At 40.2% G+C, this 27,914-nt stretch overlaps 1 protein-coding gene and 1 long non-coding RNA gene across 7 annotated transcripts in view; one reads left to right on the forward strand and one right to left on the reverse strand.

Moving 5' to 3' along the window:
- LOC139773395 (uncharacterized) overlaps positions 1-27,914 on the reverse strand; it is a 129,660-nt gene that overhangs the window by 22,308 nt on the left and 79,438 nt on the right. Inside the window, exon 3 of the long non-coding RNA XR_011718341.1 lies at positions 25,916-26,051. This is a non-coding gene — a long non-coding RNA (uncharacterized lncRNA). The remainder of the gene's footprint in view (positions 1-25,915; positions 26,052-27,914) is intronic.
- Otopla (Otopetrin-like a) overlaps positions 3,258-27,914 on the forward strand; it is a 31,787-nt gene continuing 7,130 nt past the window's right edge. The window contains exons 1-7 of one of the 6 annotated variants that reach the window (XM_071707641.1): positions 7,615-7,841; positions 7,900-10,004; positions 12,844-13,088; positions 13,439-13,578; positions 25,786-26,128; positions 27,502-27,610; positions 27,703-27,863. In XM_071707641.1, coding sequence (XP_071563742.1) covers positions 12,879-13,088; positions 13,439-13,578; positions 25,786-26,128; positions 27,502-27,610; positions 27,703-27,863 — 963 coding nt within the window. In that variant the 5' untranslated portion in view covers positions 7,615-7,841; positions 7,900-10,004; positions 12,844-12,878. Of the gene's footprint in view, positions 3,780-7,614; positions 7,842-7,899; positions 10,005-11,547; positions 11,582-12,843; positions 13,089-13,438; positions 13,579-18,878; positions 19,351-20,256; positions 20,485-24,455; positions 25,611-25,785; positions 26,129-27,501; positions 27,611-27,702; positions 27,864-27,914 lie in introns of those variants that run through there. The other 5 variants (XM_071707626.1, XM_071707632.1, XM_071707620.1 and 2 more) reach the window with 5 other exon arrangements.

The following is a 27,914-nucleotide window of genomic DNA, read 5'->3' on the forward strand; positions in this document are numbered from 1 at the left end:
CCATCTCACGCGAATTGAATCTCTAGGAACGTATTCAATTTATTCGATAAACCACACGACTAAATTACGATTGTATATAGCGTAACTGTAACTTTATTGTATATTAATATATGTATAATTGTGTTATATGATGCCACTATCTATAATTCCAGTATAACTTATCTCTAATTCTGCTATTTAACATATAGATGTAATTTATAACGTTAAACAATTCAAATGTTAGAAATGCGTTAGAAACACATTTAAATGGAGTATAGGCTCTTGTGCAGTGCTCTCACGTGCACTTGCATCTTTAATTAATTTACAGACACTATTAACCATTACTTTCGAAATTAATATTAATGAACTGTTAGTATTAATTGCAGTAATAATATTAATGCACTGTCTGGAACAAATTGTGAGCAATATTAATATATTTTACTGCATATTAAATGCTGTTGAACTAGTTGAATTAATTTTACGTTTTAATATTTGAAAATGTACACGCGAGGATGGTAACTGTTCCATATTGGATATGTCGTTGACGTAGAAACGCTCCCCTGAGTACTCTTAAGACGTAATTAGCTAAATTGATATATGGAGTATGAGCTCTTAATTACACCATCAAGTAAACTCGATCGACTAAAATGCCTCACATAATTCGCGCGAGTACAAAAATTGCTTAACGATTGTTGTTTCGTTAACTTTTGATTATAGCCAATACTAAAAATGTTTCTGAATACACGGTATCTCATCGTGTTTGTTAAAGACCTTTAAATATATTCTCGTTGCTCCCTTAGTTTCAGAAATGTACTAAATTACTAGTAATAATAATTCTCTGGACTCAATATTGTTGCTTTAATTTTAGATTGCGTCTGCCTACACAATTACTTGTACAATCCGAATACTTTATATAATTGTATAATTTATAGTACATGTATACTTTGTACAATTACTTGTACAATTTTTCGAGACTTGAAAATACGATGCAAACATTATTTTTGCAACCGAGATCTCTCGTTGACTTCGTAGATTCTCCACACGAGAGCTGCGGCAAGAGCGTGAAATCGAACCCGCGAGAACGAGATGTACGTGTGGACGTGTCTGTGTTTTTATCGTGGCGCGTGAGAGGATCGTTGCATAAGAGAGCGTGCGAACGATACGACCCTTGTGCGCTCGATTTAATGCCCAATGTTTACCGGTTGCAGGTTGCAGGTAGTACTGCTGTCCCGCGTGGGTGTGTTCCCGGTTTTCGTAGGCGTCGTCCGCGATCCGTCGATCGCCTCCTGCCCGGAAAATGCATAAAGCGGGAACGCGGCCGTTCTTACGGGAGCGCGAAGATGTCTAGATGCTTCTAATAATACATAGAAGCGTGTCAGCACTTGTTGCACACATATTATTATTTAGCTAATGCGTAGTAAAAGGAATCGCGCAGTTAGAAATGGATAAAAGTTTCCCCGCTGCTGATCGATAACGTCGATTGTGCCGATTAATAAGATAGTGATAAGCTATAGAGAGGCGTATCGCGATTGCAGCGTATTTCCATATTCTCTATTAATAATTGTTTTCTATGTGCCGCAGCTAAACGGTTAATGTCTCATAAACAGGGAATAACCGATAAAACTGGATTACACGACGATCATGAACGGTGGACTTTAATTATGATGCTTCGTAACAATAAAAATAGCCTGCCAGTCGATTCTACGAGGTAGATGCCGCGTAAAAAGTTTACCCTACTTTCGCTTGCAAATTAACCTCGTTATAACATCACCACGATCCTCTCGATCGGGGCGGCTGCAAAGTAAAAGTAAATAAGCGGCACACGAATATTCATGTTTCGTGAAAAACCAAGAACCAAAAGACAAAGAAATAAGTATTCGCTGTTATGCTGCTGTAAAGCATCGTTTTCCATCCAGCCCGGTGGATGATCGTTCGTGGGGGAAGTACCCGGTAATTACGGACTAAATCCACCCCTCGTCGGTGCTGCCGCCGGGTTCCGGGCACTCGAAAGAGGGTGCATTTTAGTCAAACCTCGCGATACAATCCCGTATCCATCGTTACATGGAGCCGTTTAAGTCGTAATGTATAAAATCAATAGACGCGCCGGACTGCTTCCAAATTGGCTTGGGTTCGTCAACGGCCATAACGGAAAATACCGAAAAGTTTGGACAGAAAGGCAATAACATCCAACACGTTTTCCTATAATTAATTATATCCTATAATATCTTATTATTACGTGCTATTTATACGCGAAGAAACTTTGTTGTTTGATTAATTTGAACGTTAGAATAACGCAGGCCAAATATAATAGAAGATATAAAGAATTGTATGTGAGATTGGATGGACCTAGGTATTTGAAGAGAGAAAATCTAGAAAAGTTAAATATGGGAGATAATGTAAGAGCGTTAATAAGAACGGAATGTGGTAATATGGAGGAAGGTAATAAGTATTGGTTAGAAGAAGAGAAAACATTATGTGTATTCTGCGGACAAAAGAGATAATATTAGTCATTATATAGAGGATTGTGAACATATACCAAAGATTGGTTTATAGAGTTAAGGAAAAACGAAAAGGAAATATAATAGGATAGGTTATGTAAAGACGAATTAGGGCAAAAGGAGAAATGTTGAAAAAACTGTGGAAGGAGAAAGAAGTTAGAATAGGGAAAAGAAGATAGAAATTAGTACTAAGGTTGCATTAAAGCGGTATGGAAAGTATGAGTGTGATATTATTATTATTGTAAACCAAGTCGACTTCTTGGCATAAGCTGAAGTAATAAGGATATTGATTAATTAATTAATTTGAACGTGATGAAGAATGCAATAAAATTTTGAGTATAAAGTTTTCAATTTTTGGTCAGCTATATCTACATAGCTCGCTTCGTGCTTTTTACAAGCGTGAAGTTTCACGATGGGAAAAAAGAGGACAAAAAGAACCGCGCGTGGTTCGTCTCCTCGGCGCGCTCGCGTTAACCCTACCATTCCACCTGTAATAACCCTGAAACCTCCGTCCTCCCTACGCGTCCGTCCCGGTGCCGCGGTGAAGCGAGCCAGGCTCGCTCCACGAGGCTGTTTAGACGCAGCGACGACCATCGTCATCGCTACTACCCCTGCGAGCGGCCAGGCCTACCACCGGCACCGACATCAATATAGGCGCAACAGTACGCTGTCGAAGGGGGACAGAGGAACGTCCACGGGGTGGAAAAGCGGGAATCGCGGGGAGTTAGGTATTGATCGCCTTTCCACATTGCATGGGGGTGGCTTCGCGCGCGCGGCGACCCCCATAACCAACTGAGCGTCGCCATTACACCGCCATGGGCGGCCGCGCAGCGTCGCAGACGTACTGAGACTACTGAGAGTGAGGACAGATCAGCCGGCCGGCACAAACTCGCCGGGAATCGTGCACGCACACGCGAACGGGCGTCAGGCCCACGCAATACGAGATCGCGACGCGAGAAAAGGAAGAGATAAGGGAGGAAGAGAGGGTGAAAAGACGAAGAAGTCGTCCACCGGAAAGGACGGAAAGAGCGGCGGCAGCCCTTCCGAACAGGGCGCAAGCTCGGGGTCTCCTTGTTTACATCCACCCAGCGCCGACCGGCACGTTGCTCCGAACTAGCGCGATCGGCGTTGTTACGTCCAGCGAGGTTTAACATCTCCTGCAAATCGACGGTTAACAGCAAGAATTCGGAGTACTTCCGAGGGGGAGCTTTCCTCGGCGAGGAATCGTCCTACCTTCGGGACGACTCCGGAAGGTCAGGGACTTGCCCATGGCATAGAGCTTCATCCTCGTTTAATGAACACGTGAGTATGTCTGTCATGTGGGATTTCCACGGGTGTCTTACGAGTGCTCTCTTGGGTCTTTGTGCCGGGTGTCTTGTATCGAGATTACGTGTTGCGCGCGCGACGATCGGTGAACTTTTTCGGCTTGTGTCACGTGCATGTCGATGTCTGAAAAGTTTTGCCAATTTGTTCGCAAGCCGTTGCGAATAATAGCGGAGTTTAATTAGATGGTAATCGATCCCAAATATCGCGAGTGAAATATGTAAATGATAATGAAATTGGAGTTTCATAGCAGATAGAAATTACAGAGTTGCTGAATTAGAATACTGATTAGGTATTATAGAATTTGCCGGACGAATGTGGAAGTTTGAACGCGTCGATATAAAATTTCTTGCGCGCGTTGGATATTGAAAACCAATACCAGATGCTCCTAAAGCTATAATATAATTTACAATTCTAATTATTAACACGTATTCAATGCGAACTGCACAAAAACAATGACACGATTTAAGTTAACACCGAACGTAATTTAAAATTCTAATGATTGGACTGATGGGATTGTTTATACGTATGCGCATTTGCAACTGTTACACGCTTTCGCAAATGATCATTGTCAATCATGGAATTTGTTGTGTGGCTCTTAATCAAAATAATGCTACTTTCTACGCTGGTTTCTCGGTCAATGACTTTCTAGCAAAACAATTCCACGCCAGTTGTATCGATTTTTAAATTGGTTGCGTGTAGCAAACGCATGAAATAGCTTACGGCATGGAATGCATTCACATGTAGCCTAGAGGTTTTAGAAAACTCATTGCAAAAAACATAAAGCGATACGATACACATAGAATAATTTACAAAGAAGAGTCATAAAATTAAAATTCAAAGAAGTATACAAAATTTAAACGTAAATAAACATAAAACGCAGCATATGTATAAACAATATAAAAGTACGATTCAATCTATTTCAAGATATTAAATAATTAATATATATATGATTATATATATATATTTAATAAATTTCAATCCTTTTAATTTTTAGAACTCCGTTAAAATTTATTGCGCTTGCTCCACCTATAATTTCCCATCTAAATTATAAATTTTTCACCATGGCGTACGTTTTGAAAAATGGCTCTTACGGTTGACGGCGCCAATTAATCTTGCGTAAACGAGAAAAATATGCGCGGTGTGTTTCAAACTATACGTGAAAGGGAAGCGGTTAACGAGCTGATAAATGCGCGGAGGCTTCGGTTCGACCGTGCCGCGAACCTTGAACTTATCGACCAGCCTGTATTTATATTGCAACGACCCAAAAATCGAGTCAAGGACCGGTGAGTAAAAACGAGAGGATCGCGTTTGGGTCCGGACGCTATATACACGCGCGCATGGTGCATGCGTGTACTACGTTCACCGAGCGTAGCATTGAACTGTAGTTTCATGTGACTAAAAAAAAAAAAAGGAAGACATACTCAAAACCTTGCGAAATATAAATTCATCCATCTCTATTATTGTCTTTATTTGTATCAGTTCACCGTCGGTTTCCTCAAAGTATGATTAAATATCACAATTCCCAATTCGCGAACAATGATAAAGGATAAAAATGCAAAACGCGATTTGATCGAAAAACCGCCGAACAAGAGGTCAAAGAAATCCTATTTCTTTGCATGTATCTAAAACGGGGCTGCTGTCGGGGAACGAGAGAAATCACGATAGATGAAAAGTAAGAACACGTCTATTATTAGTTGTGAATTTCTTTGAAGTTTCAATGGGCGGTCAGAGTATGTGCAGAACTCGAGGAAAACCCTTTGCATGTATTTTGCCGCCCTATAGTGTCCGCAGTAATCTGTCTTCGTTTTCGATATGGTAGACAGAAGAAGACCGGTGTGTTAGACTTCAAAGGAGTCTGATGGACAAGAAGACAAATATTCCGACGAAAAGACACTTTAATAAAAGCCGCGAGAGAAAATTGTAAAATAAAAAAATAAAATTAGTGAAAAATGATACTGCAAAAAATATTGAAACTAATTCGTACTTTTGTACGCGAGTTAATGTCAGCTGTGTTTAAATTTGACATCGAAAATAAGCTCGGCACGAAACGCTTTCGCATATATTATTAAGTTACTCGCCTCGATCTCCAAGAGTATCCACTGCCAACTCGCGATTCGGAAAGAGAAAGGATTGCGACTGTATCGTGCGACCATCATAGAACCACGATTATTCGCGCGGGAGACGCGAAGCGCGACGCGAGTGCCTCGACGCGGCTCAGCTCCGTGCTTAACCATTATAAACCAATATTTCGTTCGATGCGACCATATTAAATCAATTTTCGATAGAATATCTTGTGTGTGACATTAACAAATCACGTTTTATTTAAATTGCAATAGCGGCCACAAATGAATTTAATGTTGAAGTGCTTAATATTGAAGTAAAAAGAAATGTTTTTTACATAGCTTGTTATATTCTTACGTAGATTATATTGTAAAAATGTTATACACAAATCCGTGATTGCAATTGAGTTTTTGGCACGTGAATGCGTCCTGGAGATATTTTGAGAGATTTGTCTCTGAGATATACGTGTTTCACAATGGAGGTAAGAAAATAACAAATAAATTTTCGTGCAGTCCTCTCTCTTCTCTCTATTGTTTTAGTGGTAATTTCATAGCAAAAAGTTTCGTTGCCCGCCTAAAGGCACACATTTTTAAAAATCCAATATTAATGTCATTAATCGGATATAAAATAATGTATTTTATAATAATGTGTTTTTACTGTGTTTCACTTTTTTGTTAAATAAATCTAATGAGAAAATGGCTTTATTTATCTTTATTTATTTTTGTCGATCTTTGAAAATAACAAAAAAAATCAGTTTTTAAATAAATTATAAAGAATCGCGATTAATTGAAAAGTATTATAAAACATATTCCGAGTTGAAAGCAAGTCCGGCACAAATATTTCCGAGATAGCAAAGTCGCAGGCGGAAGGGCAAGGTTATAATTACCTTAATTACAGCGATTACAATGTATATAGCGCAACTGCAATCGAGGTAATGTCGATCTTCATAGAATCGCTGCACGGAAACGCTTTGTCTGTTCATATGTGTCTTCGTGCATAAAAGAGTATATCTTCATTTTTTATTCCAATATTCCAGCTGCGATTCTCTTCGACATATTTATGCAAAATTTTAATAACGCGCGGAATATATATCACATAAAAATAACGTTTTACGTTTCAACATGATTAAAAGACGATCCTATGATCTGTGTGTCGGGAATTAAAGCGGCTCTATTTAAAACGGAACTAAATGGAGGAAGGAGAGAAAGAATTTTGCACCAATTCGGCCAAATTAGGTGGATAACACTCCTAGCAAGTTGGGAAATTACCGACGGTATCAAAGAACGAGCGTCATTGACCAACTCGACGCTGGGAACGCGGACTCTCACGGGGGAGCGGCGTTAGGCGTATAGCCGCCGCGGATCGGTCGATGGATAGTACCTACGTGGGCGTCGCGACGCCGGCGCCGATACGAAGCTCACAGGTGGTCGCCACGCAGTCTGGCTGGTGTTTCGTGTCGGGTGCCGTGCCGTGCCGCGCCGCGGCAGCGCTTCGACGACGGACGAGCTGCCGGCTTTTTCGAGGTCCACGACCGTGCGGGGCTGCTCGAATCGATCCGCGGCCACTTCCGGCTTCCGTTTGTTGTGACGCTCGCACACGCTCGCGCGCGCGGTTTCACCCCGGCGAAAGCAATAACCTCGCCCCCGCGACCTTTGTACATGTGTGCGATTCGATTCGATGGTCTCTCTCACCCCGCGAGAGTCGCACCAACCGCCGCGAGTCTTTTCCGCCATCGTGAGCTACCCCGCGTGCAAGCTCCGCCGACTTCCGTCACGCGCGTCGACATCGTCGCCCGAATGCGCCGGTGGAATTTCACTGATATAGTGAGCCAATTTGTGGTGAAGCCGATCGGAGTAATTGTGATAGTGGGATGAATGAGCCGTCGCAACATTGCTCAACGTTAACGTTTAATGGCCATCGACTTTCGTCGCTGCCATAATTATTCGATCAACATACGATCGTCAGCCTTTAAATAATGTAAGAATTATTTTTGAAATTTTTTCTACATATAGTATATATAATTTATTAACTTCAGCTCTTACTTACCAAGAAGTGGAAGAATTGTTCTACATGACGTATTGAAGAAGAACACGGAATAATGGCTAACTAATAATAAACAGCGACCATGACTTCAAGCTGTTTTCTTCAATCGAAACATATTGATAATTCAGTGAATTACATTTGGCTGTCTGAGAGCTGAAACATATACTGATGGCTTGTCAATATTCATTAATACGTTATGAGTTATGATTAATTCAATACGTTTCCATTGCGTGTTGATTTCGATGCTGGAAATAACTCGATTAAAATTAATAATGTATCATACATGGCGTTCGGTATGTTTGTTTTATATTCAATGATAGGAGGACCGTGTCCAAGTATTCATATCGATCGATTTTAATCTTTTATTTTCGTATACGTTGTTCTCGTGAGGTTTAACATTGAATCTCTTCGATATGCGACGAATCCGTTGATGTAACTTGTGCACATGTACATTCGCAATAAAATACACCAACTTTTAGTTCGAGTCAGGTGCATCTGAGTAGTTGAAAGTTAGCTGTGACTACCGAGTGATTTTGTTTAACTGCGAGGCAAGAAGACCTTAAAGTGAATTGGAATCTATTAACGAGACCGTCCTTGTGCGCCGAGGCACAGGGATAAAATGATCAGCCGGCAAGAACTTAGACTTTGGAACTTATTACATCGTTACAAAGCTCAAAGACTAGGTTCGACACTACGTATCAGCTAAAACGTCTCGACGTCTTGATATCAGGAGCTTTCAAGCTCGGAACCTTATTTCCGAACTCCGATATATTCTTCGGGGCTTCCTTTGTATGAAATATAGGTCCCTCTCCTTGGATTCAGCCTCCTGCGGAAACTTCTGCGTGGTTTAGATCTTATCGAACGTGGGTGCGGAAATAAAGCGAGATTATTGTCTCAAGTTATGCAATGGCACGCGAATTTTGTAACGCAACGCTGTCATGCTTCATATTTTATGTGAGATTTTTCGTTTTTTAAATTACATAAAATGCAAATCCCTTTGAAAGAATTCCTAGAATTGAAAAAATTTGGAGGGGACATTCTTATTCATTTTCGCATGTCCATTTGATCGATCGATCGAAAAGCCTTCCTCCGCACTGTGTCAATAGAAAGGCTTTTACCTATTCTGATTTCAGTCAATTATAACTACGTGCGAAGCGACGTCAAAAAATTCAAATAGAATAATCCTATTAAATCACGACGAGCGAACTCCGCGAGCAATGGAATTCGTCAAATCAAAAAGCGCATTCGGAAAAAAAGCGCGTAGTAACATTTTTTTAAATTTGTTATTTTCATCTGAATATATTAAAAATTTACATTAGTTATGTATTGAACATGAAAGCGATAATTTCGATTGTCGATTTAATAACAATTTTAATTGAACAAATTTCACCCATAAATGCGTCTCGAAATTAATTCACCATAAGTTCAGTAACGATCTGAAAATTGCTCTCGAGACATTCTCGAATCTATTATCCCTCATGTTTCTGTAATCGATTGTTCAACCGTGTAGCTTGTCGCTCGCTGACAGTGCGGAATCTCCAGAATCAGTGCTCTCGCACGAAAACGCCTGAAAACCGCGTCGCAGCGAAGCAGAGGGCGAACGGACGGCAGAAATAATTTCGCGCTCGTCGACATTCACGTGTACGTGCGAAAAGAGAAAAGAGATGCATGCTTCGGAGAGAGAGAAAGGAATGAAAGAAGGACGAAGACGGAGCCGAGTCAGCCGAGTCGCGAATGGATATTCGTAATTAAAGCTACTATTCTCGTCAAAGCGAAAATTTCCAAATATATATGTGTGTGTGTGAGAGTGTGTGTGTGTAGTCGCGACGATGGATGAAAATAGAAAGAGAGGGAGAAAAGAGCTTGCACGACGGAATAAGCTTGCAGTAGACATCGCGACGTCGCGACGTCACCTGAATGTGCATTCGGTTAGGTCAGTTATCGCGGGATCTCAAATTCTCGATCCTCGGGCCTGTACGTATCGTCAATTACACAAATTGCTGTCATTTGGACCGGACGTAACATAAGGTCCGGTTTGTAACTGATGGATGTTAATTATCAATGCCTGGTGACGCGATTATTCAAACACGATATGAGGTAAAATTTGGACATTGCGAATAAAGCGAGATTATCAGTGGATACTAATTTTATAAATTCGACGGTGTAAATACATTTCGAAGAGTATTAAAAGATTATTTTCTACATATAAATACGGTTGTGATATGTTCAAGTTTTTATTTGATAGATAGCCGATAAAGCTAAAATTCCCTCTCCCGTGTGATTCGCGTCGTAAAACATCGCGGCTTCCAATCACTACAACGCTATTTTACGCCGCTTGCCTTGTTCTTACAAAGATAGACTGTAACCATGAGAGGAGATAGGTCAGTAACCGTTCCCAAACCCCACCGCCCTTCCAGTGCTGTACCGTAACAAGGTGACGGGTTTCCTTAATGTTTTAACAAATGTGGATAAACAATTTAACCGATCTACCTTAGACAGAGTTTGTCAATAATTTTTTTTTCTATTTTAATAATAATTTTGTTTGTCTTTTTAATTAAGGGATATAAATAAAAATGAGTTTAACTTTCTGCTCTATCTACATTAAACATATTTCAATCTTGTTCTTATTTTCATTTTTATTCTTTTTATTATTCTTATATTAAATTCTTATACAACTTACTTTAATTTCTTGTTCTTTATAAATAACTTGTTCTTAAATTAAGTACCTTATTTCTGCTTTTTCTTTATTGCACTATCGTTCACAGAAACGTATGTATATGAATGTACATGACGTATAAATATACGTGAGTGTTATCAGTGTGTTGAGTTCGGGTCCACAGATTCGCTAAATCCAAATAACTGTGCGAATCAGTCATCCCTGTGGAACTTTAAAAAACAATCTTCAAAAAACAGTTATGTTAAGGTGTGCCTTCACGGGAGTTGGAGAACAGTTTGCGAACAGATCGCGAATTACTTTATTTCTGATGTGGCCACTTGTTCGTGAACAGCTTACAAACTGTTAATAAACAGCTTGTAGTCGGTTATTTTTAATTTTTCAATTCGGTTGCTGTTTGCGAGCAATTCGTTACAAGTTCGCTTCAGGAGCGATAAGATCAAAAGGAAAGCGACAAGCCCAAAGTGAACACTGGTGCAGATAGCATATTCAGTTTTCGCAGATGTTCGAAAGCTGATCGCAAACTTTTTGTTACGCATTGTTCGTGAACGAGTAGTGTTTGCGAACAGCTCGTCAGCAAAGTTCGCGAACCGTTTTCCAGTGAATGCGTACCTTTAGAGGTGGCACATCTCTTCAAACATATCTCTTCGAGATATACCCGTTCGTTTTCTATCTCGCTCGTTGAGTTCTTCGGAGAGCATCCACGTGGAAAGATGTATGCACGTGACCAGGCGAACTGACGCTAGCGCGCCAATCGCAGCTCCATGTTTGGCGATCTCTACTATGGAGAGAGAGCCAAGAAGCGAGTTAAGCGGCGATGGAGCTTCCTTCTGACACAGTACCAATCCGATCGCGTTTGCACTATCGTGCTTGGCTTTTGCTCAGCTCGCAATCTTTTTCTCGCGCAAAAACGAGTTTTACCCTCGAGAATCTCTTTTTTTTATCGTTAGAGTATTAAACACACGTATTAAAGTGTTCACCATGGGTACCGTGGCATTAAGTAAGTTTAGTGAAACGGCTCGGTGAAATAAATCAATGAGATAATATACAGACTTGAAATCTTTGGCGCGTGAATTTAAATAATGTCGTATTTTGCGTTTGCAAATGTAAGGTTTATAATTAAATTAATGAGGGAAGAATGTCACAAGGCTCGATAATAACATTACAGAAATAAATATGATACATTTCTTGATTAAAGGATAAATGTCATTCGTTGCTTTTAAAAAGCTTACATGTCTGACCTACAACGATCATCGGTGGAACATATACCACAAGCGTTTCATGTTTCATTCGATTATATCGCTATCCTGTAGATACTATTACATCAAAGTCTACGATGAAGCAATTAAGCATGTGTAAACAAAAATAATGATAACACACTTGAGCTTTCATAAAATGACGCTCGTGCCATGTTTTAGAAAAAATTCAATGTAAATTTAAACACCTTAAAAGAGATTACCAATTGTTTCGAGAATTAAAAGTCGTAATTCTCGGCCTTCCAATCCTCTTTTACTTTTCAAAGCATTCGTAAATCGGAGCAATTTGCGAAAGTTTTGTTTCTTACGATCGTTGAAGGCTAAAGATTCAAAGGATCGCACGTACGCCTCAATAAAATCAAACAAACGTCCGACGAAATCCAGCGAAAGGGATTCCATTCCTACTCGTATAAATAAAGCTGTTATTCTTACACTGTGTTGTTATACACTGTGCGTGTTTTTATTAAATCATGTTTACTTAAATTTCTTACAGTTAATAACATGCCTTTCATAAATTTCAATCAAGACTTTATATATAGTCAGGTATAAAAGACATGGAATTTTAATATATTTTCTCTAAGACTCGCAGGAGTGATATAACGGTCATATTCAAATGAAACATAAACTAACTATTTGAGTGATATGCAATTTAAGACAGCATAAGAATATGTATACAGATAAATATACATACCACAATGTTGCTGATAATATTATACATATAGGCACCCTTAACGTTTAGGCAGGTCCCATCCCCAGTAACGTCTATTCATGACGCAGCAACTCGAATCTATGTTTTATTTGGACGACCCTTATATAAGTATACGATTATCGATCTTTCGTAACGAGACAAGTGCCAGGTGTTACAAAAACTTAATCGACTTTCATAAAACTTCATAAAACATGAGCAAGCTTTTGCCATCGCGTGTCGAATATTCAAATGCGTTCTAAGTATTTGATAAATAGTTTTCTCGTGCGTGTTTCTGACTTTAATTTTATTCTTCCTCAGATCGTCAAAGAGACAAAAAGGAAGAGCCTGAAGAGATGCAACGGTGTCCATACCTACATGAGATGAAAGAGCGTTTGCTCTCTCAGCCGACACCAACTGATAGCCTGGACATGGAACGACTCGACGGTGGTACTCCTGTTAAGGAGGCTAATCTGCACAACGATTATCCGGCGCATATGAATCCAGGTGTGATACCCGAACCCCCGGAAATGCCGCCTGATTCTTTGATTGGTACCGTTGTCAAGGTGAGCAATTAAACATTAGCGCCATAATAGATTATATGCATACCAATATAGAATGTCTATAATCCGCATAATCTGTTTAACCAGATCGAGCTTCTTTGGTCAATACTTAGAAACAGTCTTTTCTTAACAAAACTATCGGGACGTAAAGACATTGGTAAAGACCGAATTGACCTAAGAATCTACGGTGAAAAAGAACATCTGGCAGTTTTTTTTTCGAACATAATAAAATAAAATTAGATTGTAATGCATGAAGTATAATTGCATTCAACATAATTTCAAAATACGTAATAATTCCGACGGAAGTTTTATTGGAAATGTTTAAATTTATTCTCGTTATGGTATGATTTCAGCTGAACTCCGATGGCTATGGCTCGCACACCTCGCCGGCGCATGCGAGGCAGCCTCTAGTTCCACAGAATTCAAATAACCCACCCCTCTGCCTCACTCCCACGTATTCCGGTCCTACTGGCATGCTGCCAAAGAATGCGAAGTAAGTATATACATTTTGACGAATACAAGTTCGTAAGGCCCTTGATTATAAGATATATGTTAATGTCTCCATTCTGCGAAATGATATTTAAGATTTTCACGAAACATGTTCAATTCCTCTCTCTTTAATTAGTTGACGATAGTATAATTGGCGAACAATACATATATGAGAAGGTATATTATAATATAATTGAGGGGATATATTATTATTATATAATTTTCTTTCAACGATATTTAACGTATACGTACAATAAGATCCCTTCTGCACTTTATCAATTTGAAACAAACATAAACATCCGGATCATTCGTCTAACCCGAAAATCATCACACCACGTGGAACTCCGATATCGTGCCTCAAGTGCATTGCTTATCATTAAAGAGTCTCTGGAAGCCTTCGAGTGACTTAAAATAGCCTTCGAGATATTTACTTCAAGGCGGTTACACGTTTTACGATCTCCGATACTTGCAGACACCAAGCCCATTCGCTTGGTGTTTTAGCAACCAAGTGGCTTATAATAGAGCCGATATATTTGCGTATTTCAAGCTTATATACTTAGCCAACGTGTATCGATCCGCTACATAATTAGAGAGGTGTTATTAATTGCTTAATAATTATCTTGAAAAAAATCTGATAAAATCGGAGTGTAAAACAAAGCAACTAACATATAAAACGCGGGATATAAATATTTCTACGTGGATATTTCAAACATTAATTTCACATATTTTGCAGGGGCCGTACGTTACTTAATTAGCCGAATGAGCGCGATCTCTTGCGATTGATCATTTACGAGGTGCGATAAGTTCGCATTACGTTAAACGATTTTGCAATAGAGATCATTGAATGTGTCGTAATATGCAAATAATTGACGCAGCAATTTACGGCCAGTCAGCTTAATGGTGCATTAATACGCGCTTTTAAAGAGCAATATTATTTTGAGAGCTTTTTCACGTAGCGATATACGTTAACGATAAAATTGATCAACAACCATTCATCCGACAGATAAAAAATTAAATAATACGAGATAAGATACAACAAAATAAAATTCACCGTAAATTCGTGGATTGTAAATACGAAATTATGAAGATGAGAAAATGAGTTACGTTATTCAATTTTATTATATAAAAAAGACTTGCAAGAGTATTTCGCATTTTTCTTGGAGTATATGAGCTGAACTGTTAAAAACTGATTGTAGAAGAACTTGAAGGGGTAGTTAAGAATTTCGTTCTTTCCCGTTGTGCGCGAGAACGAAATTATTTTCCATTTCAAGATAAATTTTGGACATCATCATTTTTGCGATATCTCATTCAGAGTTTAGTTCTAGAGACGCGGAATCGTGGCAGCACTGCCACCGGGTCTCGAAATCAATACTGCTGTGCGTGAGTGTCTCGCCTGTCGCAATCCTTGAAACGCGATATTATAGCACGCAGAAAAATGTTACAAACGAGCTGTTGCGCCTGATTCAATTGCACAAATCGGGTTACCACGCGATTCCTTAATTCCCCGCTTAATTCTTTTATACTTTGTCGCCACTTTTATATTAACGCGTATGCGTAAAATAAAAGTAACAGGTCGAAGTAAGAGTAGGTAGGCGAAAATAAAATAAATATGAAAGAGACGAAGACGTATATGTGTGTTAAAAGCTAAAACAATTTTACGATTAGTCTTATATTTAAAAGCGGAAAGAGAAAGCTGCAGGTCTTTATTACATTTGTACGAATTTAAACCGCGTTAAATTAAATGGAATATTTATTGATTTATTAATATAAATTATCGCGCTTCATGGTCATTGGTCTCTACTTCCTCAATACAGCTTGAGAATCTGAAAAAGTTGCGACATTGTGGAGCCCGGGATTGAGAGTATGGACCATTGCCAAAAACCACAGTTCTTACCTATACTGGGGCCAAACTTTATTATTTAGTTACTAAATAATATTTAGACGTTTGCTACTGAATATTGCGGAATATCGCGATTACGCTTTTAAATCGACTCCTGCCAATTCGCAGTAAGGCTGATGGCAGAGAGCGAAACTTAGGTTCTTACGTCTATCGTAATAGACGTAAAATAAGGCAGAGAAAACCGTATACGTAATTACACGCATCCATCACACGATCTCTTTTCACGATTTACGTAGTTACGTATAGGGGAGACCGGGGCATCATGAGCCACGGGGTACCGACTGGGTCATTGACTGTTTAGGGTAATCTGGATGGCAGTCATCAAAGTCCGTAGTCTCGAGACGCACGTGACATAAATGGTTTTCGTGATGCGTAAATAATTTTTTAACCGTTTAGAAATTTTAATATTGCTTTTGTAGTCAAATATACACGTACTAAAAATTAGGTGTAACTTTCTAGCATCTTTTGTCATTTTATTACACTACAAATAATTATGTATCATTTATTTTTTTTTATTACGTTTAACCTGTAGCACTATGGGTGACACACACCACCAAGGTTGATAATAGATAGAAAGGTTGATGATAGGTTGATGACATATGTTATTTTTGATTGAAGAAAACATGTCAGAAGTTAGTTTTTCTAAAAAATGTGTTAGTTTAGTTTTTCTATTAAAAAAATGATATTTCAGTAGTGGGTTCTGATATCTTTGTTTGTCCTGCTCAATCCGTAACAGTGTCATAAGAAAACGTATAAAATAAAATTTCTTTTTAACTTTTGTAGCTTTTCGTTATTTCTTGAATAAATAAACCTATACTCCGTCCAACGAGAGATCATGGTTGATCAAAGATAAATAACGATAGGGCCCAGAGCCGCAACAAAGTGTTCGCATTAAATTATTTTTATTTTTAATAGATATTGTCCAACACTATTAAAAATAAAAATAATTTAACGCGAACACTTTGTTGCGGTTCTGTGCCCTGTCGTTATTTATGTTTGATCAATCGTGATTTCTCGTTGGACGGAGTATAATTTTTGTGTGTGACTCATAGTGCTCCAGTGACAGACCCATGGTGCTCCGGGTATGAGGCACCTTGGGTCATTTCTCAAAAAATGTGTTTTAATTTTTTTCTCAAAAACTAATCAATAATAGCGTATTTGCCAAATACACTAAATAAATTTTAAAATATACATAGTGCTTTAATTATTTTTAAAAAATGAGACAAAAAATCTTATATTTAAAAGTATACTTTTCAGAGTTTGAATTTTTGTGGCTCATGGTGCCTCGGTCTTCCCTACGGTTTTCTCTACCTTGCTTTACGTCTACGATTACGATAGACGTAAGAACCTACGTTTCGTTCTCTGTCATCAGCATAACTCAAGAATAACTCGCAACGTGCTTCGAATCTTGGATCATCGATAAAGATCAGTAATCCGATCGAATCGTTACTGTCTTAAGATACTGTCGCAAGCAAAATACATACGTTGCGCGTCTACAACACCTACGAAATTTGTTGCAATACTCTCGGCCGTACATTCGTTTGTGGCTGCGATCGTCAAAAGCCGGCGATTTCGTTCTTCAGCAAGCAAAACGCTTTTTCCAATCACCGCGGCTTCTCGTTCCCGACGTGTATATACACGGGGGCCGCGCAATAAATTCCGCCCAAATCCTCGGAGCGCCGAATCGGCCAATCGAAAAGCAATTCCGGCATTCCGGCATTGACAATCGGTCAGCGCTCCGTCTTCGCTGGCTTGCGCACTTCCGTTCACCGTCATCGTACACCGATCGATCGGTTACAACAACCGGTACTGCTGCGGCATGCACCGAGACACGCGCGCGCGATCGGGAAACTCCTCGCGCGACAGGACGATCTTTGACTCGAGCCGAGAGACGCGGCAGCGAGCCGAGAGGGTCGTACCAACGCGAATTTCGCGCGCGTGAGGAAGGTCAGTGACCCCGGTGGAAGCGTTATCGAGCGGGTCAGTGGGTCGCAGAACCACGGAGCATTTTGCCCCCCCCCCCTCGTCACCGCCCCCCTGCAGCCGCTACCCTCGGCCCCGCGTTGAACTATCTCGCGCCGGCCACCCACCCACCGCCCCCGCCCCTCGACATCTTCCCGTGGAAGAGCAGTGGCGGTGGCTGAATCGAATGCGCGCTTGAAATCTCCTCGACTTTGCAAAAATTTCGTCTTTCACCTGGGGCGGAATTCTCTAGCAGCGGATAACAGCTTCTCTTTCAAATGAATACGCTTTAGCAGAAAACACTGTACTTGACACAGATAGACTCTGAAGTCTTCACGTAACATTTTTGGATCATCTGAATAAAAAAGAAGTCTCGTTATCTAGCACATTACACTTTATATAGAATCGTGTCTTTTAGAAATATTCTAATTTCATTAGCTGATGTCTGACTTATTCTTTTTATTTGTGAATGGACTTTGTGAATGCGCTTTTATTAAAATACGATAAATAATACTTCTGTCAAAGTCAATGGAAAATTCTACGGATAATTTCAGATGCGTTTAAATTAAAGCGCGTCAAAAATTTGACGTTTATTTCACGCAAATAATGATATGCCATCGAGGCTTCTCGCATCCCTCGAATGATGGACTCGTCGATGAAGATGAATTGGAAAAGGGACGGCGAGGAAATTCGTAGCACGACAGCAGCAGCGAATTCCCCGGGACAAAGAGAACTACTCCCCGCTCCTGCTCCTGTCGACAGAAATCACGGAAATGCTCAATAAGCTTTGATGCCAGAAAAGCTTACCTATGCAAATGAAATTAATCCACAAGAGTAATCAGAGAAATGGAAGTGGTTTATTTTACACGTGAAAATTAGCTAATAGCAAAAGCGTAGTAACGCAATTATATCGCCGACGTTCTGCGGGAAAATATACTAGAACGAGAAGTGTGAACTCTCGACAAATTTGCCCCCTCCAAATGAGAAAGCCCTTTTTTTCCTCTTTGCGGAAATGGGATGATGCACCGTTAAACATCCGCAAATTCTTCATCACGATTTCCCGCGTCCAAGACGCGTTTACGTCTGTAAAAAGGGATTTCAAGAAGTGGTCGAAGACGGGGAAGGAAAAATCCACAAAGACGTAAAGACGCGGGACTCTGCCGAGGCGGAGAACGTAGGGCGTCGGAGAACGTATAAGCTGACACGAAGAGGATGGGGGACATCATCTCCCCCGAGGAGGGAAGCGGAGGAGAGCCAGAGAGAGAGTTAGAGAGATAGAGGAAAAAAGAAAGAGAAGCGAGAGAGAGAGAGAGAGAGAGAGGAGGAGAGGGAGAGGGAGAGAGAGAGAGAGAGAGAGAGAGAGAGAGAGAGAGAGAGAGAGAGAGAGAGAGAGAGAGAGAGAGAGAGAGAAAAGAGCACCCCCGCGGCTCTATATAGACCAAAAGCTCTCGCGTTCGCATTGCGCTTGTGCGAGAAGCTGCCGTTGCCCGGGAAGAGACCTCCCGGCCAGCCTCAGTCTCCGGGATGCTGGGGGCGGCGATCGTGATTCTACCCCCATTCTCGTGGCGCTCCGATAACACAGCCCGACTGATTGCAGCGCGGTCCCGTTCGCTCCTCGGCGACCACTCGAATTAGCCCTCGTCTCTCTTGCCTCCTGCTCATCTCGCTCTCGGCTCGGCGCGCGCGAGGAGAGGAACCCCGGGCTCCGTTGTCTCCCTTGAAACGGGTCCACCCTCCGTCTCGGCGCCGCCGTTGCCGCATCCGTCCGATCCGTCTATCCCCTGTCTCCCTCTTTCTCTCTCCGGGGATCCCAATCCGCCCTCCGTCCCTTCTCCGCGTCCACGCTTCACACCCTTTTCCGCCGAAGCCGGGGCGCAGTCACCGCGAGGGCCTTCAGCCAACCGCCTTTGGCAGGTGAGTCTCTCCCGTCATCTGTCGTCGCGGGTGCGTCGCGACGCTCAAAGTGGTGGTCGTTGTCGGTCAGCGGAGCGTACAGTGCACTAGAACCCTGGGAGATTCAGCCGCGCTCGTGTGTGCACGGAATTTTCCATTAGCTCGTTCGACCGAGTACGCGAGATCAGAGACCTACGTATTAGGTCTTAGGGACCTCCGCTTCTTTCTCTCTCTCTCCCTCTCCTTCTCCGCCATTCATCTACCTCTTGCGTACCGCTTGCGTATTCTTCTCGATTCATTTGTAGCCTCAGCTTCCTGTTCCTCTGCAGTTCGATTCTGCATCGGTGATTCTGCCGACGATTCGCAAACTGGAGCGCTATACAGAGTCCTCTTTCCCGCTTTCGCGCAGTCAAGAGAATCGAACGATATTGCTCGAAGATTTATTGTCGTAGATGATTATAGAATATACAAATCAAATATATTATATACATATATGTAACATAAAATATATACTATATCTTGTGTTATATTTTACGTACACATATATGACACGTAATATATTACCGATCATATTACGCAGTACTTCTATCACGAGAAAGGGTGTGCTCCATTTCTGCACTTCAGCAGAAAGAGCGTTAACCGATACGAAGAACCAAAGCGCAGGCGCTTCCGGCGGAAGAGAGGAACAAGCGGTTACGAGATTTAGTCGACCTGAATTATTTAATATCGTCAAGATAATTTGCGATAGTCAATTAGTTAATACGACCGTTTGATTGAACTCGATTAATACCGAGGCGTGCACCAAAATGGCCGCACCAGGTACCAGCGCTTCCGAAACACGACCACCACGTAGGGGGCACTTGAGCTCGCGGGGGTACTAGATCGATTTGTTACGAGATCGTTTGAGTATCTTTTGACGATCGTCAGGAGCTCGTGAGACAAGACGAAATCCACGATGGTGGGCGGTGGCGACTGTAAGGTCGCTACCGTAGAGGTAGAGGCGGCCGCCGGGGGCGACAACACGGCGACACTTCCGGTCACCAGGCCCCTCAATCCGCAAAACTCGCCGCCGAATGCACAGGACAACGCCGAGAAGAACAACGCCGCGAACAAAGAAATGGAGCTGAAGAACGTGCGATCTACCCCGGCGAAAAAGTAAGGCGCACGCTGTAGAAAACGAACGAATAAAAAGATTTTTATTTAAGAATTGTCTCATCTGTTTCGAAGTCGCGAACGTAGCGCTAATATGTATAGATGAAACAAATTTTTTTGCACAACCCGCTTTCTTCGGGACAATCTTACGCGAAGAAGAGGATATTATTGCGAAGCGCTTCTACCGCAAAAAAATCTACACATACTGATATATTAAGTAACGTAACATTCCTCCTTTTTGAGTAAAATTGTCTGAGAAAGAATGGGACGTGCAGCTATTCTTTCCATCCATTACAGCTCGCTAATTTTAACCCTAACAATTTCGCTGAGGCATTAGAACTCCGGATGTTTTTCCACACAAGAATGAAAATCTAGGTCAAGTATAAAAGTCATTTAGTCCGGTTGCGGGACAGATGTTAATGGAGCATAATTATTTAACGACATGTTTATTACGTGCTTGTGAATTTATAAGCTTGCAGCCTGGCGTGACTTACGGTACGGCGCAACAATGATTTTAATCAACCGAAGCATAATAAAGGTCTATTTATTCAAAAGTAACGTAAACTCGAATTTTGTTTCGCGCCTTACAATGGCATGTCAACACTTGTACCGTAGGACTATATAATTACTGATTAATAAACATATGTGACTTTTTTGTCGTTGCACAGATATATTATTACTAGTAATGTTTGCAAAGAAACTTTTCCTATTGTTTCTAATAAACGCATTAATATAATTTCTATAATTATCTCGAGAACAAGCTATTTCGCGAAATATTAATTTCCGGCTACTCGTGTTGCGTATGACAGCGCAAATGCTTCATAACTTCACGAATAGAGATGCATCGATATATCCGTCTACTCGAAAACATCGGTCTCCGAAGAGTGAAAGACAGCGGGCTGTCGAATAACCACAAAACGAACGCAATGCTACGCGAATAATATAAGAATAGACAGTGAAATGAAAGGTACGAATACCATAAAAATATGCTACGTTTGATCATCTACGCAGAATGATATGGTATTAAATACACGTAATAAAATTTTACATACAACTTAATGCAATTTGAAATAATCTTTCAAGGCAATTGCATTATAAACAAAATTTCCGTTAATTCTAGTTTTCGGACCTTCAGGCAATTTGTATTAAATTTATTTGGATTAATCGTCTTATTAGAATACAGAATTTTAATTAAGAAACATTATCGCCACAGAACGATAGAAAGCGTTGGTCATGTTACCTTCGTACTAGTCAAGGAATATCCGGCCTGCGAGAAACAGAGATAGCAACAGAGGGCCCGAAATGGAAACGAGATAGTCTAGTTTGGTTTGCACTTCTATTTACGACATAGTTCGTTAACCCTATGCGGCTGGATATGTGTCGCTCGTATCACATATGTGTACGGCGTGCATAATAGCTATATATACATTTACGCATAAATGACAATTAATTATTTCCGAGAAGTATTGTGTGTGATTAAAATATGCAGTTAAAAAAACAGAGAAAAATCAAATTTCTACATTCACGAAATAATTTCTATAAATTATAGAATTGCAATTAATATAAATTGCGTTTTATCCAAAACAACACTACACTTTTTATTTTTCTTTTGCATTGCGTTTTCTCGTATATCGCTTTAAATTTCTACAAACGACTACTAAAAAAGGAAAGTATGTGTCTATGCCGCGTCTGTATGTATGCGTATGGACTGGTATGTTAAAGGTGTTCACAGGCATGTTGACACAAAAACTATATAGAGCCGCCGATAAATCGGACAGTTCGCGCGCTACTTTTCAATTGACTAATATTGATTTGACGACAAGTGTAGCCATATGCATTTCGCGACGAAGCAATAGGTGGATCTCGGATTACACAGCCGCAGTCGCAATTGCATTAACGCGTCCTCAAGCCGATGCCACCGGCAGTCAATGCGTTGCGCTCGCCGCAAAACAGTGCCGCCACAAATCTCTCGCGGGCTGCAATTCATCCTAAATTTAATTAACACGGAAATTGAAATTTCCATTCGTGTGTTGTGAAATACGGGCGCGCGACTTATATATCAAGTGATTTGTAATAGTTTTGCGAAATTGTGTCGTGCCACACAACAGTGGGTTTGCGAAATTCGTGATAATGTGAGAGTGTTATTGAACGGTTTGTGTATACGGGTGTAAATAGAATTTAAAATATGATTGAGAGATTCGCGAAAGCTGAGAAATTTATTTGACGATTTATAACCGCTAAAAGTTCTATTGATGTCTCAGTGCGGAAATAAGTCAATCGGTCAAAGGGCCCCCTCGTAATCAAAGAGAATCGATGCAAACCCGATTACCGCCAATCATAAAATTACGGCTACAGACGGCTTCTCTCGTTGTTACAGGCAAAGTAAATAGGCCGGAAATAGAGAGTCTGACGAGATGCAGCCTTTTGTGGGACAGAGATAAGAATTTATCGATTGGAGATGTAAATACCGGTTCTCCGTATAATTTTTCTAACGCTTTGTGTAACTCTCAACCCGTAATTTTATAACATTACACACGATATGCGGTGTAATGATTGACTTGACTTAAACGAGTGCGCGATTTCTAATACGCCCAATTCGAATACGCGAATGGTTTGATTCTCCGGATGGTGTGCCGCGAAACGTTTGAAAGGATTTGAGAAAGGATAGAGCCTTGAAAGGGATTGAGGCGAGGTTAAGCCCATAAGAGGGCGAGGAAACAGGGAGGAGCACCGGCGCCGAAAGTAGGTACTTCGAGATATCGACCAGCCAGTCTGGACCGTTCCACGTCCGCGCGCTGTTTCCATTTTCTCGTTCGCTCCTTGTTCGCAACTGGAAAAAGGCATGATTGTGCAACACCGCCTCTTTCACGTACAGCAAAAAAGATTACGAGAGACACTTTTCTTCGATCTCTTGCTCTGCCATTCTTAGCTTTAGAGAGAGCAGAGTTAGTTTGCTAACTTGTGTCCCCAATCGTTACAAGATCAAAGAATCGAAGTAATCTTTCTCGTATTGCTTCCGATATTAAAACGATATGATTATCCGAAACGTAACTTTTTCGAATTTATGGAGATACCGTATTTCATGATTCGATGACTTGATAATGGCGGTTAGCAATGAAGCAAATAGAATGAGATATTGAGCAGTATCCAAGACGAGAAACTCATCCATTGTAATTGAGGTATCCTGCCTACCAGCCTAATTGTGACGAACAATAGCCGCGAAGTCTGTCTGATCAATCCAATTAGGAGCGGGTTAGTTATACGACTCCTCCAGCTAATTAATATCGCGAAACTGAATTTACGCACTGTAATTAACACGCTTACTCCTATAAAACAGATGCGTGCGCAAAACGCCGACGTAACAAATAAATGACGTATACAAGATACACTAAAATCGCCGGATGCATATTTCTCTATTGATTCTTCGACCAATTTTAATAATTGATTTTTCTGTATAGTAGAATCGCTAAGAGAACTTTGATTTGGAGTCCAATTACACAAATACGCGATTAAAAAATGGAAAGATAAAGCAAACGGTCATATTTTTATTGGATAAAATCATCTCTAAACCGGTCGAGGAAGCTGGTGGTCAGATGAATGTCCTCCCCACCGTGATTCCGTGTTACCTTTTATGTAATAAATTATGATAGGTAAAAGCGATAGGTAACCTGCTTTAAATAAAAACTGCGATTCACGCTCTCGTAAGACGGAAAATATCACCGCCTCTACTCTAACACGTGCATCCGGGGAGAAAAAAAAATCCCTGACGCGAGTGTACAAGCTCGTGTGGGACACAATAAAGTCTGCACCCCAACCCATGAAATGCCACCGTGACAAAGGGCGGTTAAGCCCTTCTCTCAACGTAGTAGACGCATCGCATACATACGTGTCGTCGCGCGGCGTCGCGGGCGTCGTTGAGCGGAGCGAAGCGGAGTAGAGCGGCGCGGCGGCGCGGCCCCTCCTGCGTGCGCGCTGCGCGGCCCCGTTTTCCCGTGGAAAAGCCTCATTTCCCGCGCGATTGATTCCCGGTGAGATCGCGCCGAGTTTGCGACCGGCATTATATATAGACTATCGATTGCGCCGCCTAACCTTTGAGTGAGAAAAAGAGCGTAACGAGGATGAGGAGCGCGGATAAGTACGTCCGAGATGTTCGAGCGTCAGTCATGCTCGTCGATTAAAAGCGAATGCACCAGGTCAACTGTTATTGAAGATCGACCGCTTCGCCGCGTTCCGCGTTCCGCGTTCCGCGTAATCGTGCCACTCGTACCAAGATCACGCGATGCGCGATCGAAATTAACGAAACCGTTATACTAATTTGTAAAATACCGTCGAGTGTTCAGATCATGTGTGATCCACAAATGTCAATTTATTAATTATATTACTTCCGGTTGATGAACGGTGAACGGTGCATTGCTAAGTGTGGGCTGGTGTGTCAGTGTTTTTTTTTTGTCAATGACAGATTGCGATGCATAATTATAAAATTTTTGATTGCCAATAGATTAAATAAATGTCATAATTTGATTGCTCGGCTGTTCGATCGTTTGACAGACAATTTTGTTATTATCCACTTTTGATTATCAATAAAAAAATCTTATAATACGCGTGTTATGCAGGTTAAATAGAATATCGAGGGCACGGTAGTTATATTTGGTGAAAACAATGAAAATTCGATGAGCCCGAATGCCATTATGGTTGAAAGGCGAAAGCAGAAATAGCACGTTCGTGCGAATCGACTGCACGATCACAACGAGCGCAACAGTCGACGTTCGTTATATTCGAAGTAGGACACGATGCAAGTGACATATAAATCAATTAGCAATAATAAATAGCTAATATCAATTAAATTAATAGCAATTAATTAGTTAAAAGCAGTGACATTAAATAATAATGAAATTTATCTAAAAGTGACTGTGTAACACTAAAAGATTCTGCGCGTGGAACGCGCAGGAACACGTATAAGCGTTCATTTAAAACGGAAAATAACATTTTGAACTTTTAAAGTCATCTCGCAGTGCCGAATTTTGAGCAAAAATCATCATGGAAGTCGAAGTTGTACCCTTCGTTGATAATAATGGCAAAAAGGACACGCCACGACGGGGTAGCAGAGTGCAAATTGTTCAGAAAAAAGGGTGAGGCCATTATTCGGACATGACATATACGATACGACGAGATAATCCAATGAAACTTTTGTCTGTCGATTTAACTGATTCTTGCTACTGCATAGATTGACTATCATCTGTCAGGTGTCATATTTCGATACTATTACGTTGTGAAAGACAACGCTCACGTCGCTTCTTATTTCAGAACGTCGCTCTTCATCATTATGAGCTTCATCTACTCGAAGCTGCTCATAGTCGTGTGCATCGCCTACGTGATAAGCGAAGTGGTGACGCACAAACTGCCGCTGTACTATTACGAGGGATTCTTCACATACCTTTACGGCATGAGTATCCTGTTCCTGTTGTACGTCTTCTGCTTCCTCCTTCAAGAGAGCGCTTGCTGTGCGAGGGGAAGCGATACGCCACCACCGCCACCGAGACCGCCCAAATCTGGTTGGGCCGCTAAGGAACCTAAGGACAAGAACAAGAAAAAGGATAAGAAGGAAAAGGACCAGAAGCAGCCGAAGCAGACCAAAAAGGAAACTCAGGTTCTCTAAAAATATTAGCTTTTCACGAGAGACGAGGAATCTCTAATCTAATATAAACATACCTAATTAACAATTTTAATTAATGATCGATATTTCGTTAAGGGGTTATAGGAGTGTAGCGAACAGAAAATAGAGCACTTCTCAACATTATATAAAATTTAAAAAGATAGATAGTGTTTTTTTCTGAAAAAACATATTTTTAATAATAAAATTAAGATTCAATATTACAACAAAAATATTGAAATAATTAACAATAGTAGTGTCTTAAATAATCATTATGATCCATGCGCGCCTGCATAATACCTAAGATTTTAGCTTTAGTAAATAATAGATATTTTTTAACTTTACACTTATCATTTTTGGTTCATGGAAGGAATTTTAAAAAATTTTATTTTTTGCGAAGCTAGAGACACATTTAAATATTTGCATTTTCTTGAAAAATGTTTTTTTTTTGTTATAACTTAAGAAAAAAAATTAAAAGTAGGAAAAAACCTTCGTGAATTGATGCGAAATATTATTAAAATGTTACTTAACAATTTCAAATTAATCGGATAAACCATATTTGAATTACCGCGGTCACCATTTTCAAAAATAATATTTTGAGAAAAACGCGTTTAGAGTCGTTAGGACGTAAACTTGGTAATTTTTAATAATTTACTTATAACTTATTAATTTATATCAATTCCATTTTTATGACTTCAAATGAAAAATAAATAAAGAATTTTTAATTGTTTGACATTTTTAAAGTCTTAATCTCTTCGTTCGAAGTAAGTGCGCATGCTTTAATACTTGATTTGTGCACTTATTTATCTATTTATTTTTAATAACATTTTACAACCTTGTAAAGTCTTTTTTTATTTTACACTAGCCTTCATCATGATATAATCGTATTTAACGGATAAAGCAGTAAAATTATTTATAGGGATCTATGTAATGTGAAAGGTTCACAATATGATTGCAACAAGTTTCTAATATTTTGAGCAAGTTTCACGGCTACGACAATGGCACATTACCCGTGAAATGTATTTTAGTTAACGCGTAGCATCTAACAATATGTTACGCGGATATTCTCGACGAGCGCGTAATTGATGCGTTAATTGCTGCTTTTTATTTCGAATGTCTTTACCTAAATTTCTTGTAACAAAAATACAATCTAGTTGCGTTTTATTATTGCGTGCAATTTCAACAAAGATTTGAGTAATTTTTTAACGATATATTATATATGCGTGCAATTCTCTATTAATAGTATATTTATTTTATGTATAAACTATTTCCCAATGTAAAATTAATTAAATTCCGAATTTCTAAAGTAATATTTCTACGAGAATATGTACATTTTGATTATATTATCGTGAAAGGCACCGTTTTTGCAGGATGCGACTGATGTTGAAGCTGGTGTTGCTACACGAATTTTACGGAAACGAAAGACTTCGCAAAATGACCATAGCCATGGAAGCTTCTTCCTCAGAATTGGTGCAATAGGTAAGTTCACAATTTTTTCGGGAATACTAAAAAAATTGTTCTTAACTGATGCAAATAATATCAATAAAAACTGATTAAACATAATTTGTTAGCGTTTGGACTGGGTACTATGGTATACAACGGTTTGGAATTCGGCGCGTTCTTCGAAGTGCCATTTACATCACCCTGCTATCAGATATTACAAGGCATCAATCCGGTACTGCAGATGATCTTCACCTTTATGCAGATGTACTTTATTTTCATGAATTCTCGAGTACGTATTTGAAATTGCGAAACGAACGACAAACCGAAGAAGGGAGAATTA

Source organism: Temnothorax nylanderi, unplaced genomic scaffold (genome assembly GCF_030848795.1).
Source record: "Temnothorax nylanderi isolate EJ_2023f unplaced genomic scaffold, tnyl_v1.0 TNYL_tig0004_pilon, whole genome shotgun sequence".
In the NCBI taxonomy this organism is placed as follows: Eukaryota; Metazoa; Arthropoda; class Insecta; order Hymenoptera; family Formicidae; genus Temnothorax; species Temnothorax nylanderi.